General features: G+C 45.3%; 1 protein-coding gene across 2 annotated transcripts in view; it reads left to right on the top strand.

Annotated features, from left to right (window-relative positions):
• The window catches only part of Kit (KIT proto-oncogene, receptor tyrosine kinase), a 77602-nt gene extending 63406 nt beyond the window's left edge, over nucleotides 1-14196 (top strand). For both annotated transcript variants that reach the window (XM_075942986.1, XM_075942985.1), the window contains exons 10-21: nucleotides 864-970; nucleotides 1063-1189; nucleotides 1464-1568; nucleotides 1678-1788; nucleotides 3354-3504; nucleotides 5393-5484; nucleotides 6006-6133; nucleotides 7135-7257; nucleotides 10034-10145; nucleotides 10257-10356; nucleotides 10701-10806; nucleotides 11872-14196. In XM_075942986.1, coding sequence (XP_075799101.1) covers nucleotides 864-970; nucleotides 1063-1189; nucleotides 1464-1568; nucleotides 1678-1788; nucleotides 3354-3504; nucleotides 5393-5484; nucleotides 6006-6133; nucleotides 7135-7257; nucleotides 10034-10145; nucleotides 10257-10356; nucleotides 10701-10806; nucleotides 11872-12003 — 1394 coding nt within the window. In that variant the 3' untranslated portion in view covers nucleotides 12004-14196. The remainder of the gene's footprint in view (nucleotides 1-863; nucleotides 971-1062; nucleotides 1190-1463; nucleotides 1569-1677; nucleotides 1789-3353; nucleotides 3505-5392; nucleotides 5485-6005; nucleotides 6134-7134; nucleotides 7258-10033; nucleotides 10146-10256; nucleotides 10357-10700; nucleotides 10807-11871) is intronic.
• The last annotated feature ends 3799 nt before the right edge of the window (nucleotides 14197-17995 follow it).

Raw genomic sequence — 17995 nt, 5'->3', positions numbered from 1 at the left:
CTTGTCAGCAAATGATTTTCCCCTCACTCCCGTGGTGTGTGTGTGTTTGTACATGCTTGCCCATCTGCACTGTCAGAATCATACAGAACTCTGCATGCGTTGTGTGTGGCCTTCTGTGAGCTACACTCCTTGTCCAGCCAGTTGTGCTTCCTGAGTGGCTATCAGGCCCAATGACCCTTGAAAGCACTGCTGAGTGGGCACATATGAGACAGGGAAACTGGGCTCTGGGTTTGTTTGTTTTTGTTTTGTTTTGTGCCCAGTTCCTGTGGTGGTTAGCATTGGCCGTAGGGCTCATGCCAAAAAGCCGCATGCCCTCAGCTTTTGGATATAAGGAGGGACAGAACCATAACACTGCTCTCTGTATTGTTACTTTTCCCAGGCAGAGCTAAGAAAGGGTGCTGCAGAAATGCCTTTCTTCTCTGTAAAAGACGTTTATGTTCAGTGTAGAACATTCAGAAAACATAAGAGCACAGAAAGAAGAAAAACGCAAACCACCTAGAAAGAAAACCCATGCAGACGTCGCTTTTCATTAACATTATGCGTGTGCCTCAGAAAGTTGATTTTCTTTGTAATCTGGTCCCCAACTCACGTCTTTAAAGATGCTCATGCATCCAGTGAGGTGGACGTGGGTGTGGCACGGTGTCAGCTCCATCCCTAGCACAGAATGATAATATAATAGTGACAATAATGTATTAACATAAGAGAAGGAAAGAAAGAGAGGGAGGAGTGATGTCTTTGAGTACCAAGAGTAAGATGTGTCCCCTGCATGCGCCAGGAGAGCAGTGGTTCGGCTGGGGACAGGTGGTGGTAGCCAGGCCGTTGTTCTGCCCACAGCTCACCATCACAATTCTTTTCCCTTGCAGAGCAAATCCAAGCCCACACCCTGTTCACCCCCCTGCTGATTGGCTTTGTCATCACAGCTGGCTTGATGGGCATTATCGTGATGGTCCTCGCCTACAAATACCTCCAGGTGACCATTGACTGTGCTCTCCTCCCCCGGATGCCGCAGGGACCAAGGCGCTGATGGCTAACCGGTGACATGGCTTTCCCTTTCTCTTCCAGAAACCTATGTATGAAGTACAATGGAAGGTTGTCGAGGAGATAAATGGAAACAATTATGTTTACATAGACCCGACACAACTTCCTTACGATCACAAATGGGAGTTTCCCAGAAACAGGCTGAGTTTTGGTCAGTATGAAGCAGGGGCTTTCCACCCAGCCCTCTCTGTGTACACATAACAGTGTGTTTTTAAGGAACCTGCATAGCTTCCTTTGTCTTGTTTCACCTGAAACGAGAAGTGCTTTCTGTCAAACCGTACAGAGGTTGGCTGGGTTGGCACAAGGAACAGAACAGTGAAGTGTCTCTGTCTCCAGACATATGCACCCTCAGTTGCCTTGTTGATTTTGGAACCTCCTAATTGTCCCGTCGGGTCCTCCCGCTGACCTTGTCTTCCTCTCTAAAGGGAAGACGCTGGGTGCCGGTGCCTTCGGGAAGGTTGTCGAGGCCACTGCCTATGGCCTAATTAAGTCGGATGCCGCCATGACGGTCGCTGTGAAGATGCTTAAACGTAAGTGACTGTAGGGCCAGGGCGTTCGCTGCCTGTACTCACCGCTGCCAGTTTGTCTCATGGGTTTGCTTGTCTTTGTTTTGCTAAAATACAGTGTTTTCCATTTTAGCAAGTGCCCATTTAACGGAAAGGGAGGCCCTCATGTCAGAACTGAAGGTCCTGAGCTATCTAGGCAATCACATGAACATCGTGAATCTCCTTGGAGCGTGCACCGTGGGAGGTGAGTCCTGTCATCACGGCACCTGCTGTTGTCTGTTGGGCGATCAAAATATGATTTGGATAGTGCTTAATTATAAGTTGTTTGGGAGGGCATTTTTTTTTGTCTTTAACCCAAACGTTTTGTTCTGTTTTGATAGGTTTTATTTTCCTTTGCACTCCTAAAAATGAAGATTTCTTTAAAAAAAAAAATCATTTCTGTGTGTTGGGAGCCTTCAGGTTCCTGTCCTCTTGTTACTTTGAGATGTTGGCTATAGCTGTCATGCTGGGTTATAGAGCATTGGAGAGACACCCCACAACTGTTCTGCTGCCTCTCATTCCTCTGCCCCCCGACAGTCTTATGGACTGTCTCTATCCAGCTCTCTGCAGGTCAACATTTTAACTCCCACAAGTGTGGGAGAACACATGGGATTTTTCTTTGTGTGGAACTGCGCAATCCTCTTTTGCCCATTATACTTTGCATGCATGTGTTGAATTATAATGCCCGCCCCCCTTAAACAGGTACAGGGATATAGCTTCTGGTTGTATCATCCCAAGTGGGGGGTGGAGGTGGAGGAATAGCCAGGATATATACAACATACTCTCACTGATGCTTACATCAACATGGGCTCTTTGCTGACTCGACTCCCCCAGAAGGGTTTTCTGGTCTTAAAGCTTTATATATTGCTGGGTCATAATTAGTCACTCAGGAGTTAATGTTCATTTGCCTGCTATAACTGAAAGTAGCCCTGAGCCTCCCACTTCTCAAATGCACACCAAATAGAGCAAGCTTTTCACTTCTGATAAAAAAAAAAAAAAGAAGAGGAAGAAGAAAAAGCTTCCAATTTTAACCCCTTAGTCAGTGTTTCCATCGAGGACGTCTTGACATTAGCAGAAGGCCTGTTGTTCTGAAGGAACAAGGTGTGTAGAGTGAGCTGTTGCTAGAGCCACGGCACAGTAGACAGGTTTGAACAGTGTCTCAGGACAGCCCCCGTGACTAACTGTTCACAAGGCGGTTTCTACCCACAGTATTAGTGGCCTGTTAACTTCGGAACCGTGCTTTTAAACATTCAGCGCACCAACTCTTTTCAGCCAGTGGTGCTTGGCGAAATGGGTGGCGTCAAGTTCTTCGCCCACTTTCCAGTCGGGGCTTAGCTGCCTGTTCCATGTGGTTACTTCCCTACCAGGCTACAGCTCAGGTCCTTCGTTTTCATAATAACATTACAGCAAGGACACAGAAACTTGTCGTACACGGAAGTGAATCAAAGGGTTCCCGCAGAGGAAGCTTGATCACAGTAGAGCCTTTGAAAGCAGTCCCTTGTGGCTGCAAAGCCAGCAGTCACGCCTAGCCCCTAACGTTCATGTCACTTAGACATCCAGGTAGAAAGGGGATTGCTTGTTTTATTTCACTCAGCACAATGCTGCTTTTTTGATAAGTGATGTTAATAGATAGAATTATGTTGGTACTAAGAAGGCTTAGCACTGAAGCTGAATGCTAATAGCCACAGTCACCCTTGGGTATTTCTACAGGAGGCTGGATTATCTAGAGTGTATCTTGCGTCTTCCTAACGTTTTATTATATCCTCATAGGGCCCACCCTGGTCATTACAGAATATTGTTGCTATGGTGATCTTTTGAATTTTTTGAGACGAAAACGTGATTCATTTATTTTCTCAAAGCAAGAAGATCAGGCAGAAGCGGCACTTTATAAGAACCTTCTGCATTCAAAGGAGACTTCCTGGTAAGGCTGATTTGCATAAATAGTCAGCCGTTGACAGGCAGTTCAAGGGGTCATAAGGGTTTGCAATCAAGGCTGATTCTTACTTTTAAAAAAATGAACTGAGGTACTCTGAGGTGTGAAATCAGAATTATTAAATTATTTAAATGTGATTCACTATTTCAGAAGTTCAGATAGTACCCTTGAAGATTCAAATTGAGATCGCTACTGATTTCTCTTAGTGCATGTTTCTGTTCTTCCCCGAGCCTTGCTTCTGTGGAACCGAATGTGTTTTCTACCTCTTCTTTTTACTGTGGCTCCATTTTCTGCTTCCATTTGTGTTCCTGAGCTTGGGTCTGCAGGCATCTTCATAGTGGGATTGTTTATAGGGAAGAGGGAAAGGCTGTCATACAGCCAGGGTTAAGTCTGGGGACTGAGCATACTTCCATATGTAGACTTCTTGTCATCATAGTGTTTTTCTGTCTGCCATGTCCCTCGTGTCATTGTTATAAAGTCATCGCTATTAAAGAACGTTGTTTGCCCTCTGGGCCTCTCTGAGATTGGCCTGAGGGATGAGGATGCAAAGGATGGAATATATGCAGCTTCGCGGTCCTTGGAGCAAAGTTAGTTTGCTGTGCAGCATAGAAACAAGAATTATGGGCTAATGTAAGTTATAGGAATTAGTTAATAAGAAGCCTACGCTAATGGGCCAATCAGCTTATAACTAAAAAAAGAAAAGAAAGAAATCTCTGCCATGGCTCTTGTTTCCTCTTCTCAAATGTGGTTGAGTTCCGCCATGGAAGAAGCCTTCCGAGATCCGCCAAACTCGATGGAACTCCTAGCCACGCCCTAGACCGTGTACTTTATACCGCTGTAGTTGTGTGGTGGATCTTACCTACCTCTTCTCGTCTTTCCTCTATGCCCTGGGTTCAAATCTTAGCCCCAGAAACTAATGAAATTCCATAGGAATTGGACTCTGCTTTAGATGACAGGCTTTTGTCTTCTGAAGTCTCAATTCTAGACTTTTAAGGAGACCTCAGTAAATGTGGAGGGACAATTACCTAGTAAAGCTTTCCCCACTACTCATGCTTAAAGTATCAAGGGAAGCTTTGTGTTTTCATTTTAATCCTGAAAGCTTGAGCCGTTTAGTGGGGTAGTGAAATGCCGCAAAACCCACCTTTTGTTATTTCTTCATGAACACAGACTCTTCACAGAGAGGCAGGAACCACTTTGCCTTGAGTCTGGAGCCTGGGCCCTGTGTGTGTTTTTTCCACTCTGATATAATGGCCTGAATTGTTCTGTCCTGTGTGATGTTCTTTGCGCTTTGGGATCCCATATGGATTTGGAGCCACCAGCACGCTCTGAAGGAGGTTGTTGTCATGGTGTTTCTATGCTAATCAGAGGCAGGAAGTACTAGAAATCTTGAAGAGTCTCCAGCCAAATGTTGCAGATTCAAGAGGTCCAGATGGTCTAGAAAATCATCCAAATTATTGGTGTTTATCTGAACCAAACTTGGTTTTTCAAAACCTTCTTCCCTCAGTCTCTGTGTGCTTAACCATCTCCCCGTGCACATGTCTTGGAAGTGCCTTGTTAGCTTCCGGCTTGTCTGAGTAGGGGCTCATTCAGAGACAGGAGTGGTGTGAGGTAATAGGTTTTGGCTCCTTTTCCCCATTATATCATTGTAGCTAGAGATGGGACTCCTCTAACCTGATCCCCACGAAAAAAGACATTCCTGGGGACTGGACCTGAGCAGTAAATGGTAGACACTCATTTCTCACAGAACTGTTTCGAAACTCTTCATTCACATAAAATCAGTCTGCAGTATGGCCTAGCAGCTGAGAGCGGTAGCCTGACCTGTCCTTGTCAGGGCTGTGTTCTGTTTCCTTCTGACTTCAGTGTTTCCTCTCCCCAGCAACGACAGTACCAATGAGTACATGGACATGAAACCTGGAGTTTCCTATGTTGTACCAACCAAGACAGACAAACGGAGATCCGCAAGAATAGGTACGTCCTTGCCAAGCGGAAAAGCAACCCGGCACTGTGGTTTTTTGATCACTGGGATTGTGATCGAACCGTGTTCTTTATTTTTCATCTTGTCTCAGGGAGATGGGCTGGGGGTCAGGTGCTGAGCTTGTAGAGATGTAGGATGAAGATTTGGCTTCTTTCCCACTAACGGGAATGGCTGTGTCGTTCCCAGGAGGAACCTGCTGTGGCCAAGCAAGTGGCCTGTGGTCGTTAGGGCTCACAAGTAGATGTGTCGGACGAAAGCAGGTTTTGTATCTAATATCTTACTATTAGAGACGTGAGATTTTGAAAGTGGACCCACCGTTGCCCTAAGGATTTCGAAACCTTCTGGGGGTTATTGGCTTTGTGAGTCAGTGTCCACCTTTCCTCCTCTCTGAGGAGGTGATTGGCCCAAGAGTTCACTCTGTTCATTCATTGCTAGCCTCTGGTACTGTGACTGCTTCTGTCCTCTCCTAACCTCTTAGGTTTCTATTGCTAAGAAACCCCTGTCTTCCTAATAGACTCGTATATAGAAAGAGACGTGACTCCCGCCATCATGGAAGATGATGAGTTGGCTCTGGACCTGGAAGATTTGCTGAGTTTCTCCTACCAGGTGGCCAAGGGCATGGCGTTCCTCGCCTCCAAGAATGTGAGTGGCGGTGACTCTGCAAGAGGCACAGAGTCTTTTTTTTTTTTTTTAACTTGAGCGTTTCATCATAGTCCTAGTTAGAATGCAGAGTGTCATTTTGAAGTGTGGTAACCAAAAGCAGAGGAAATTTCATTTCTTCATGTTCCAACTGCTGTCTCTTTGGAATTCCTGCTTTAATTTCTGAGCTCGAAAGTGCAGACCTGTCTAAATGAGCTTCCACAAGTATTCTTTCCTATGCAGTGAATTCATTTAAAACTTTGGCTTTAAGATACGTGTGTAGAAAATAGAAGGATAATGGTTTTATCATCAAAGGCGGGAGTCAGGAGCGTGCCTCATTGTTACTATGGCACGTAGCTGGGCTCCTGCAGGGTGAGCCCCATAGATTGTATGTGCGGAGTGTTAGGCAGTAAGAGATCAGAGAAAGAAATGAACAATTAAGAAAAGGATGGCCAGGTCTGGGCAGGGGGGGGGGGGGATGAGGCTGGATTCTGGAGGGGACAGAAGTGTCCCTCGGGAGAAAGGAATCATCCCAGAGCTCGGTCACAGCGACTGCTCTAGTGATATTTCCAGGCAGCTTCCACACTAAGAGATGAACTAAAATGAAGCTTCCTTCCTTGTGTCCTTAGGAAAGATCAAGTTGAAGCTGTCAGATGTTTTTTTAGGAGAAGACATTCAGAGATGCATACAAAACAAACTTTCAGTTTAGCAAAGCAATTTGACTATTTATAATACATTTTCCTATGAATGAAAGCCGTCGAAGGGGGAGAAAGACATTTATCAGGACTGAGTTGGAAGGCAATTATAGCAATTAGAGTCCTGATCGTGTGAAACACAAAATGTGAATAGCATTTGCGGCATAGTTTTTATTTTTGGGCTACTAAATACTTCTTTAAAACAAAAGTTTTTTTTTTAAAAAATGTAAACAGCGTTGTAGTATTAAAAATAGTCTTCTCTTTGAGCACTGAGATGAATGGCTGTCGCTTTCTCTTCTACCCCAACAGTGTATCCACAGAGACCTGGCGGCCAGGAACATCCTCCTCACTCATGGTCGGATCACAAAGATTTGTGATTTTGGTCTTGCCAGAGACATCAGGAATGATTCGAATTATGTGGTCAAAGGAAACGTGAGTGCCTCTCTGTCCAACTGATCTACACAGAGAGTTTTGGGAAACTGGTTTCTATTATTGTCGTAGTCCAATCCCTACCTTGTAATGCCAAGTATTTCAGTAAAATTTGCACGGAGTGCTGAACGCTCCTACTACTAACGTTTGATAATAGAATTCTTAGTTATAATTGTATAATTAGAGGGCATATGAAGGAAAGAGAAATAGCCTTAATTTTCATTATTGCCTGAGAATAGCAATGCATTTGATTTTTTTCAACTGTAACAAATGTAGACCTGAAGGCCACAGTAGGCTTTTTTTATTTGAGGTTGAAATACTCTGTGAAATGACTACAGTCTAAGATGGTGTCAGAGTTAGCTGTATTTGGAATGCTGGGTCTTGTAGTCAGTATGGCATTGGCTATTACGTAGACTCATATATAACGGTTGGTTTGTGGAACATAGCAAATTTTCCCAAGTGCTGTATTTCACCACCAGCCTTTTCTGTAACCTCAAGACAAACCCGTGCCTTAGAAAACATTGTCTTCCAATTTTTACAGTGGGAGAAACTAAGGTGCAGTATATTTCAGTGATTTATATCTGAGGTAGCATAGTCAGTAGGGGCCATGGGTATGGAAGGCCATAACCTCTTAGATATATATTCCTAGGTACCCGTTTTTCCCAGGCCCATTTGAACAGTCCATATTTCTTCCTGGAGGTCAATTTTTGTGTCTGTCATGATGATGCATGCAATGCCTTCTCTTTCATCGCTGTGGCTCCTCTGTTGGAAGGCTGTGCACAGCTCGGTTTTGTGAAGGTATTGCTGGCTTTATATCCTGGCTCAGTCAGACGGTTCTGAAAAGGCTCCATCAAAGTTAAATTTTTTTTTCCCCCAGGAGATTTGATGAAACCAACTTCTTCCCATCCTGGTTTAGTACATAAAGGAAAATGGAAAATGCTTTTCTATTCTATCCGCTAAGTGAATATATATGTATTCATTTTATATATTCATATATATAACATTATACACAACATAATTTATATTGATATATAATATATAGATAGAGGAAGTGAGTTGTCTAGGTCCAGCCTGGCTGAGATTGGCTCTGGTCCCATTCAGCGGGTTTGTAACTGATGAGAGATGGTTACTCTGTATTCATAGGAGTTAATCATACTTGGCAGAGTTCTCAGAACACAGCCAGGCCCATTCTTCTACTCTGTGGTTTGGAAATTGAAGCCACCAGGATAGGGCTTGTGCCCCAGCATCTCCCTCGCTAATTCTGCAGTTAACAGGTCAAGTCAGCTGAACTAAGCGATTATTTGAGAGTTTAAAGCAAGGGGATGTACATGACACAGTACTGCGTAGACGTTCAAGGGTAGTCACTGTAAAGTCCCTTTGTTCTCTGAAAATTCTCTCAGTTCTTGTGAATTCTTAATCCTCAAGATTTTTCCACCCTGGGCTCCGAGTCCAGGGTAGCCTGTGGGCTCCTAGTCAGAATACCATTTCAAACGAATGGACTACTCAGATTCACTTAGAAGTCAATGTCTTTAGATACCCAGCCCTCTTGAATTCAAGACAGTAACCGATCCCTGGTATAAAATCTGGGGATGCATAGTAGATGGTTTTATAGTTTGTATGTGTATCATTCCCTGCCCCACCCCCACACTAAAATAACCTAACCCAAGAGGAGGCTCTCTCCCCAGCGTGCAGTCCTCAACAGACTTAGAGGATTGATTTAGCTTCACGTGGCAGATTAGTATCCCGAAATCCTGATAGACTGACTCTAAGAGGCATAGTCACGGTGAGTTCAGTTTACCAAGTAAAAGGGTCCTGAATGTCCGCCAGTGTTAGCACCGGTTCTGCCGTTCCCCACCTCGGAGCAGCCACTGCCCTTATCAGCCTGTGTTAGTCCAGGTGGATGGGGGTGAGCGGGACCCTGCTGGGCATTTTACCTGCATTACCTCATTTACCATCCCACGAAACAACTCCTTGTGTTTGAAATCTTATTTTTTTTTTTTTGCAAGGTGATTCTGAGGCTGGCTTATCTGTATTTCGGTAACTTCTCCAGTGGGCAAGTGAGGGGTAGTACGGATTGCGGGTGTCAGAAGTTCAAGAGTAAATGAACGGAATTGGTCGAGGCCAAGGTTGGCAGAGACGTTCCACAACAGAAAGCTCAGCACCAAATCCTCCTGCCTTTCTGGGTTTTGTCCTTTCTGTGCATAGCCCTCCTCATCCTGGTCAAAGATGACCAGAGATACAGCTAGCAATCTTGTCTATGAGGCAGATACGTGATGGGGTGACACAGGAAAGAGGATTCAGGTGCATAAACTACAGTATTTTAAGGTGGTTTTTTGTTTTTTGTTTTGTTTTCTCATGCCACTGCATAAAACTTGAATCTTTGCAGCTAAAACTAAGTGGTCTGGCTATAGCTAGCTGCAGAGGAGGCTGGGAAATGTAGTTCTAGTTGGGAGAGGCCATATATTTTGTTGGCAGGGAGGAAGAGTGAAACATTAAGGCTCTTCATTGTTCGAGGCCATTATTGGAAGGGAGGTTAGGACCCGTGAACTTGAATGTGTACGTTCTTCATTTACTATACTGACTCAACGCCCCCACTTTTGAAAGGGAGCTATTGGAACCACGAGTTGAAAGTAGGAAGCGTCTGGGGGTCATGAAGTTTCGAGGTCTTGTTAGGTGGTACTCATCGCTACATTCCAGCCAGATCAGCGCCAGGACAGCTTTCTGTTTTATCACTTGAGCCTCCTCATTCACTGGCTGAATCTCCCGCGTTTCCTTCAAGGCCCGACTGCCCGTGAAGTGGATGGCCCCGGAGAGCATCTTCAACTGTGTGTACACGTTTGAAAGTGACGTCTGGTCCTATGGCATTTTCCTGTGGGAGCTGTTCTCTTTAGGTAAGGTGTTCCTTGCCAGAGACTGCCTCGTTGCCCAACGGCTTCTAGAGGCTTCCTTTATATCCTCCTCACTCACGAGTAACACTGGTTTGCCCCCTCTCTGTGCTCCAGGAAGCAGCCCCTACCCAGGGATGCCAGTCGATTCGAAGTTTTACAAGATGATCAAGGAAGGCTTCCGGATGCTGAGTCCGGAGCACGCGCCTGCAGAAATGTGAGGACCCCTCAGGCTTTTCCTTCAGACGCTTTCCTTTTCAAAGGCAGAAGCCCCAAATGTTGACGGTTTTTTGCTAGCGCAGTTTGAAATGTCACTGGGTTCCTTTGGTGGCTACCCCTGCTCAAATGTCACGGCTGTGGTTCTTTTCATAATCTCTTGTCACTGATAGCACAGAAACTTTTGACAGTATCTCACGCATACAGGGTTTTATTCTGTCTATCTGTCACTTCACACGTCCTGGTGCGAAGCCCAGATTTGTTACTGAGGTTGTCCTGTGGTGAGCAGCAGACAATGGGTTAAGGGCGCCGGGGAGTTATAGACATTGGCCCCCTGTTTTGCAGATACGACATAATGAAGACTTGCTGGGACGCTGATCCCCTGAAAAGGCCGACGTTCAAGCAGGTCGTGCAGCTGATCGAGAAGCAGATCTCAGAGAGCACCAAGCATGTGAGTAACCGCCGGGCCCAGAACCCTCTTCCTCCCTGTTCCAGGGTCGTGTTCCCCAGGCTTCCAGGACAAGGCCCAATCTCCCCCATCTCCCTGGCTTGGATTATAAACGGGCCTTCTTCAGAGGGTAGACATAAAACAATGGAAGCCCTTTCTTTCTGCTCACATCCTCCCCGACTTCCACTTCCCTTCTAATCCAGGGAGATGTGAGCTGGGGGAGGGGAGCCTCGTGCTCAGACCTGTGGAATTAGATGTTATCATAAGGCCAGGCCATGCTTCCTCCCTGTCCTGGAATGCCGATCATGGGACTGTCTAGTCTCCTTCTCACATGGCGGGACCATTTCTCCTGGGTGGGCTGGGGTGAACTAGAATGGAAGAAGACAGCCTGTAACCACAGTAAAGCGAGCTTTAGACAGTGAGAACCAGCTAGTCACAATGCCTGCTATGCCACAGCCATATAGAAGGGTTGTTTGAAGTTAGGACAGCGCTCCTAGGGATTCAAGGAGTGTGGAATGAAATAAATCCATTGTTTCCTATTTGGCTTTTATGGAAGAATTAGCCATCTTTACTGGGGCTAGACTTCTGTTTTAGCTGCTTCCGCCTCCCCCGAGCCATTGCCGGGGGAACTATCTTTTCTAATAGCGCACCGCTGATCCTTGGGCAGGGTTAATGCTTGCTCTGTGGGGCATCAAAGCAGATTTCAAACGAAACATCCATCTCCACCCAAGTGCTTTGATTCCTGACTAGCGACTGTGGAAGAGTCCTGCAAATTACCCCAGCAGTTGGCTCTAGGGATCCGTAAGCCCTCTTCATCGGCTGACCAGTGCTTGCTTTCAGATGAATCCCACAAGGAGAGAAGCGCTCCACACATTGTACACTTAGTACCTAGTGTAAAATTATTTCCTCGTTGGGGGGTGGGGGGGGGCTGAGGTGTAAACCCGATCTGGGTTTCGGCCACTGCTTCCTGCCAAACCCTTGTCTTCCGCATTCTGCAGCCATGAGTGCCCCTGCCTGTTGGGTTTTTAGAGGTGGTGCTGTGTTTGACTGTGGCGTCTTTCTCTACAGATTTACTCCAATTTAGCAAACTGCAATCCCAACCCAGAGAACCCCGTGGTGGTGGACCATTCTGTGCGGGTGAATTCTGTCGGCAGCAGTGCCTCTTCCACCCAGCCTTTGCTCGTGCACGAAGACGCCTGAGCAGAAATCATGGCCACCAGGCTTCCTTGCTGTCTCCCTCCCTGGTCTTTTGGCTCCCATGATGGTTGTTTTGTTTTCCTTTGACTTGTATCCTACTTCAGGGTAGCTGGTCCCCCATCCCCACCCCACTGTGATCCTGTCTTTATGAGCACACTTTAGTGGCTGATGACCTTTCTCATCAGCCACCGTCCCACTGCGAAGGTCCGAACTGTATGTATATATTTTCCTAATAGCAAAGTAGCTCCTACTGTAAACAGAACTCCTGCTTTAGAGGAGGGAGGGTGGGGTGAAACTAGGTGCCCAGAGTTCTTTGCAATGCTCCTCTGAGTCTGTCTGAAAAGTATGGCCAGTAGTTCATTTGAAGAATAGAAGTAGTCCCATTTGGCCTAGCGAGCCCTCCAAGATGATGGGGAAGACGAGGAAGACTAGAAAGTGAAACCCAAGCCTTTTGTGTGGAAAGTAGACCATTATCAGAACAGAGGACACGTGAAAACATCTGGGCTTAAGAACTCTAGTAGTTCATGCTGAGAAGGAGACCTAGGCTGTGAAAGAAAGTACCCCGGAAGCACGAACAAAGATTCTTTGCTGTGGGCTGCTGCACAGGCTTTTGTACAACTGACCTGGTTTTTAAATAGAGTTCGCTGTTAGGGAGTAGAATGGAGACAAGGCCTCCCTAGCCAGCATTTGTAAATACTCATCTATACGTTGTATGTGTCCATACATTGGAGGGGGGAGCCCCGCGAGCTTTAGTTTCTGGTACAACCCTGGCATAGGTCTGCTGTGTGTAAGAATAGATTAAGAGCCATACAGATTTGAAGGAAACAGTTAATGCCTTTTTTTTTTGAAAGGAAAAATGTTAACTGCTAAGCACAATTTTTATAAAACCTCTTAGCCAATGTACTTGCTCTGTAGATTGCCGAGAACAAGCCTCCCAGCTTCAGAGGGGCATTGCAGCCAAGGGAACTGACGCCCTTCTGAAAAGATTACCATTTTACCCCGAGATTCCCACAGGAGTGAGAAAAGAGTGCGGTCCTGGTTTGGATTGTCACATAGCAGGAAGCGAAAGTTAGATTCTGCCTTTTTTATAGGCACATCCTGGACATCGGGCCAGTATCTATATAAGTGTGTGAGTGTGTGTGTGTGTGTGTGTGTGTGTGTGTAGATGGCGTGTGGGTGAGATATCTTGGGGACCTTATTGCCCTGAATCCTGGAGGTCCCCCAGTACCCAAGAAGTAACAGCTTTTTTTTTTTTCACTTCTCCTGTCTCTCTCCTGTTTCCCCGCGTATCGCCCACCGGCCAGAAGAGATTACCCAAAGCCACCAGCGGCTTAGCAGAGTGGAGTGCTTACGGATCTATTTATTTGAAATCCACCTGCACTTATGACACTCTTATCTATACTCAACATACTGTACCCATCCCTTAGACCTTATAGAATGTGATCATTCCAGGACAGCGTAAACTGGAAGCCTGGATGTTACCATGTAGTTGCCACGCCTGCCCCCACTCCCCATCATCACTGTCCAGTATAAGCGATAAGTGTGTCCCTGGCAAGATTCCCGTGTTGTCTTGCAGGGTTCAGGTATGTTGCCTTCACGGTTTCCCCCCAACTCTTGACCCCTTAGACTACATTCAGAGACATGTGGCCATCCAGCTGGAAGTGACCGCTTGCACTGGTCTTCTACACTCTCGCACCTTTCTAAAGTTAACTGATGTGGCGGTTGTGTTGTCACGGACGAGGCTGTCACTGTTTGCCATACGGTGTCCGAAACATTCCTTTGCATTCCTATCGACTTTGGTTATAATAAGGAAAGTAGCTGTTAAATATGGATGTCTAGGTACTTCAGGGGCGCACCATTGAGAATTTGTCTTGGATATTCTTGAAAGTTTATATTTTTATAATTTTTTTTACATCGAATGTCAGATGTTTCTTTCAGTTGCTTGATGTTTGGATTTATTTTGTGGCTTTTTTTGTAAATATTGAAATGTAGCAATAATGTCTTTTGAATATTCCCAAGCCCCATGAGTCCCTGAAAATATTTTTTATATATACAGTAACTTGATGTGTAAATATATAAGCTGTGCAAGTTTGAACATGTTATGGTTCATGTGTGTGTTTTTTTTCTGATATGTTGTCCAATTGTTGACAGTTCTAAAGAATTCTAATAAAAATGTAAATATATAAATCAAATAAATTTTTCTGTTTTTTTAAAGTACATCCACCCAGGCAGAAAGTTTTGTGCACCATTTGTATAAAACACACATAGGACTCTTCATCACACTAGGATTTGTATATGGAAAAATCCAATAGACTTTTATTAGTAATTTTAGTGTGTGCTGTTTTCTCCCCTTAGAACCCAGGGTCTCTATTTAACTTGAGAGATGTAGAAAACATTTGGAGAGTTTTCCGCATAGCTATGATTAACATTAGGTTGATTCACGGGGAGTGACTATTTGTTGGCAAAATAACAGTAAATAACAGCAATTTCATGTGGTCCAAGCTAATTCACACAGCATGTTTTCTCCTAAAACAGATGGACTAAAAGTTAGCTTCGGTAGTAGTGTGTAAGGTTATATCAGAGATCTGAAGAAGGCAGCTTGTGTGTTTGGTGTCGGGTTTGAGGTGACGTGACCTCCTCATGAGACGAGGTCGATGCTCTTGGCCCCTAATGACGGACGGAGTTCAGCATCCTCACTTGGATCAAGGAGGCTGTTCTGTGACAGGATCCTCCTGTGATGTACCAGCAAACACCAACCAGAGCACTGGAACCAACTGAGACAAAGCTCTTTCCTGTACCATACAGCTTATTAGGAATGGGTTAAGGGGAGGTGGGGGTCAAAGCTCTCTCAGTAAAGGCATGTGTTGTACCTGAGTTCCATCCCCAGAACTCATTTTTAAAAAGGAAAAGTCTTGATGTGCTAGCACACACTTAAAAATCTGATACACACTTATCTCTGTGATGGAGAGGTGGAGAAGGGGCTATGGGGCTCCTAACCAGTGAGAGAAGTTATCTCAAACAAACCATGAGCAGTACTTAATGAATGAAACCTGAGGTTGTCCTCTGGCCTCCATATACATGTACGTGTACACTCAACACACATGAACCTACATACACACTGGAATGGATCATATACCCGAACACCATCACTCTTGACTTGCTGTATAGATATGTCACGTACACCTGCTGAAGTGTGTCCCAAACGGGAAAGATGAACTAGAATGAAGACAAATTCTTCCAAATCAGAAGAAACTTTTGTGGCTAGGAAGGCATCAACATCAATAATCGACATTTCAGTCAGGCGATGGGCACTGCCATATTGCAAACAGAAATGAATGCTAATTGGCCGTAGAACAAAGAGGCCTTTTTCCAAATGCTTTCACTGTCATTTAGCCTTTCCGTGTTTAAAATCTTGAGTTGGAAGCAATTGAGGAGCTCATGCTATGTAAGTCTATATTCTTTCCCCCAAATGGCCCACAGGCCCTTGTCATGTCATTCAAGCTCAAATTGAGTGTAAATCTTGGTTTAGCCCTGCCTTTGTCATTCCCTGCTGTGTGAATTTGAGCTGATTGGCTCTTGAAATGCAGGTTTTATAATCTAGTAAGTACTATAACGCTCTAGTAGGAAACTGTTAAAGAATACCTACCTTGTATGCCTAAACATAGGCAGTGCTCAAAAACATGACACGGTTCATCTTGGTAAATTGGGCTTAGTAAGCAGCAGAAGGAAGTGCTGTACTCCGGTGATGATGTCATACGTCACAGACTCAATAATCACTTCCAGTTATATTACCTCCTTCCTAGATGCAAATGGCGTCCTAGTGCGGACAACTTTGCAGGTGAGATTTACACGCTCCCATCAAAATTCCACCATCTTAGCAATGCAAGACTACCTCACCTTCTGGGCTTCACGTCCATGCTCACCTGTCCACACATGTGACCCACCCTCCTTTTCTGCTTCCAATATCACACCTCATATCTTCCGTGTCCTAACAAGCCCTTGTCTTTTTTTTTTTTTTTTTTTTTGGTTTTTCGAGACAGGGTTTCTCTGTGGCTTTGGAGCCTGTCCTGGAGCTAGCTCGGTAGACCAGGCTGGTCTCGAACTCACAGAGATCCGCCTGCCTCTGCCTCCCGAGTGCTGGCAAGCCCTTGTCTTTTAAGGCCAACAAAAAATCATCTTGGAAGTCGCCTCTCAATTTCCACACCATTCCATGCTTCTGGGGGCTCTTAGCATCAGTTCTGTCTTGCACTAGAGTTATTCTGGCTCCCTTGTCCACCTTTATCTAGTCTTAATTAGCAGAATACCCATATGCTCACTAGTATGTACCTGCCTAGTATTGGATCATGCAGTCATTTGGAGATGTTCTAGTATGATGGTTTTCTATTGCTGTCTCAAAATACCACGGCCAGAAACAACTTGGGGAGGAAAGAGTTTATTTCAGTTTACAGTTGTTGATCATGAAGGGAAGTCTAGGCAGGAACGTGGAGGCAGGAACTGAGTCAGAGACCATGAAGGAAGGAACACTGCTTAGTATCTTGCTCCCCCTGGCTTGCTGAGTTGCTTTCTTATACCCTCCAGGCTCACCTGCCCAGAGGTGGTACTGCCCACAGTAGGTTGGTGTCAACCATCAACCAGGAAAATGGCCCACAGGCTTGCCTACAGACTAATCTGATGGGGGCATTTTCTCAGGTGAGGTTCCCTTCTCTGATGACTCTCACTCATGCCATATTGACCAAAAAAAAAAAAAAAAGACTCTAGCAAGCACAGAGATTAAAATTGCCTCAAAGGTAATGAGTTCCTGAAGACTTCTCCCTTGGCGGTTGATGGAACTATAATTTCATCCAGATCTTCACTTCAGTCAGGGCAAATGCCCAGTCTTCCTGTGTTGACACCTCCCACTTCCGTGTCTTTGGAAGACGTCACTCATCCACCACAGTCCTTCTCTGGTCCAGCCTTGGGAACTCCAGCCTTAATCAGGTATACTGTGCTTTGTCTTGAGGGAGACCAGGCTGCCTCTCCCTGCCCCCCTGCCCCCGAAATGGTCAACAAGTTCCTATGTTCTTAATGGTCAACAAGTTCCTATGTTCTTGAGGCATGTTCCTGAAGTACAAGTGTCGGTGTCCCCCTGACAGACCCCAGAGCTGGAAGTACACTGTTCCACAAGTGGTTAGTTAATTAATAGTTCTCGTGTAAGTAATTAAACATTCCATCAGTTGGGAACGAAGGAGTGCCATCTGGGAGGAAACAGTCCCAGGAAAGCCAAGACAAAACTGGCGAGAGCGTAGACCTGAAGAAGCATCCTCTATGCTGTGGACAAGGGGGAAGAAATGCTGAGAACTCCTCTGGGCCGCCTTAACAAGGCCTGGTCAGCTGCTCCACCAAGGGGAGGGAAGGCTACGGGAATGGTAAGGGTAGAAAGAGGAGTGGTGTAGCATGGATGAGAGAAAGGAAATTGGCACAAATTCGCTTCCTCTTCAGGAGAGGAGGTAGGCAGACAAACATTCAGGACCAGCAAGAGCTAGCTGAGTTTGCTCTACTCTCTGTTATCTTTTGGCAGATTACTGGAGATTCTTGGCTTCTGTATCTCTGCCTCTCTCACCCCCAACCTGTGTGTGTGTGTGTGTGTGTGTGTGTGTGTGTGTGTGTGTGTATGTGAGTGTGTGCATGTGTGTGTGTGTCCCAAACCCCTCCCTTTATTTAAGAATTCTATTTTTTAACTATTTCATGCCATCTCAGATCATCTTTTTCAGTTATTTTATTTATTGTTTATCTGAAATCCACATTGAACTCGGTGCCCTTTTGTTTGTATGCTAAATCTGCTCGCCCTTGTCTGGGTGTTGAATGTCTACATTTTGATTTGCAAGCAGTTAGCCATAGTCAATAGTCAAGATTCCGCTCACAAAGCTCCTTGGTCTACGTCACTTCCCCTTTGGCTTGACAGTCTCACTGACACCGAACTCAGGGTAGTGACTGGACTTTTTAGCACATTTGCTTC

This window comes from Microtus pennsylvanicus, chromosome 12 (assembly GCF_037038515.1).
Source record: "Microtus pennsylvanicus isolate mMicPen1 chromosome 12, mMicPen1.hap1, whole genome shotgun sequence".
NCBI lineage: Eukaryota > Metazoa > Chordata > Mammalia > Rodentia > Cricetidae > Microtus > Microtus pennsylvanicus.
The sequence above is the reverse complement of the archived record's forward strand: the minus strand, read 5'-3'. Positions and strand labels throughout refer to the sequence as shown.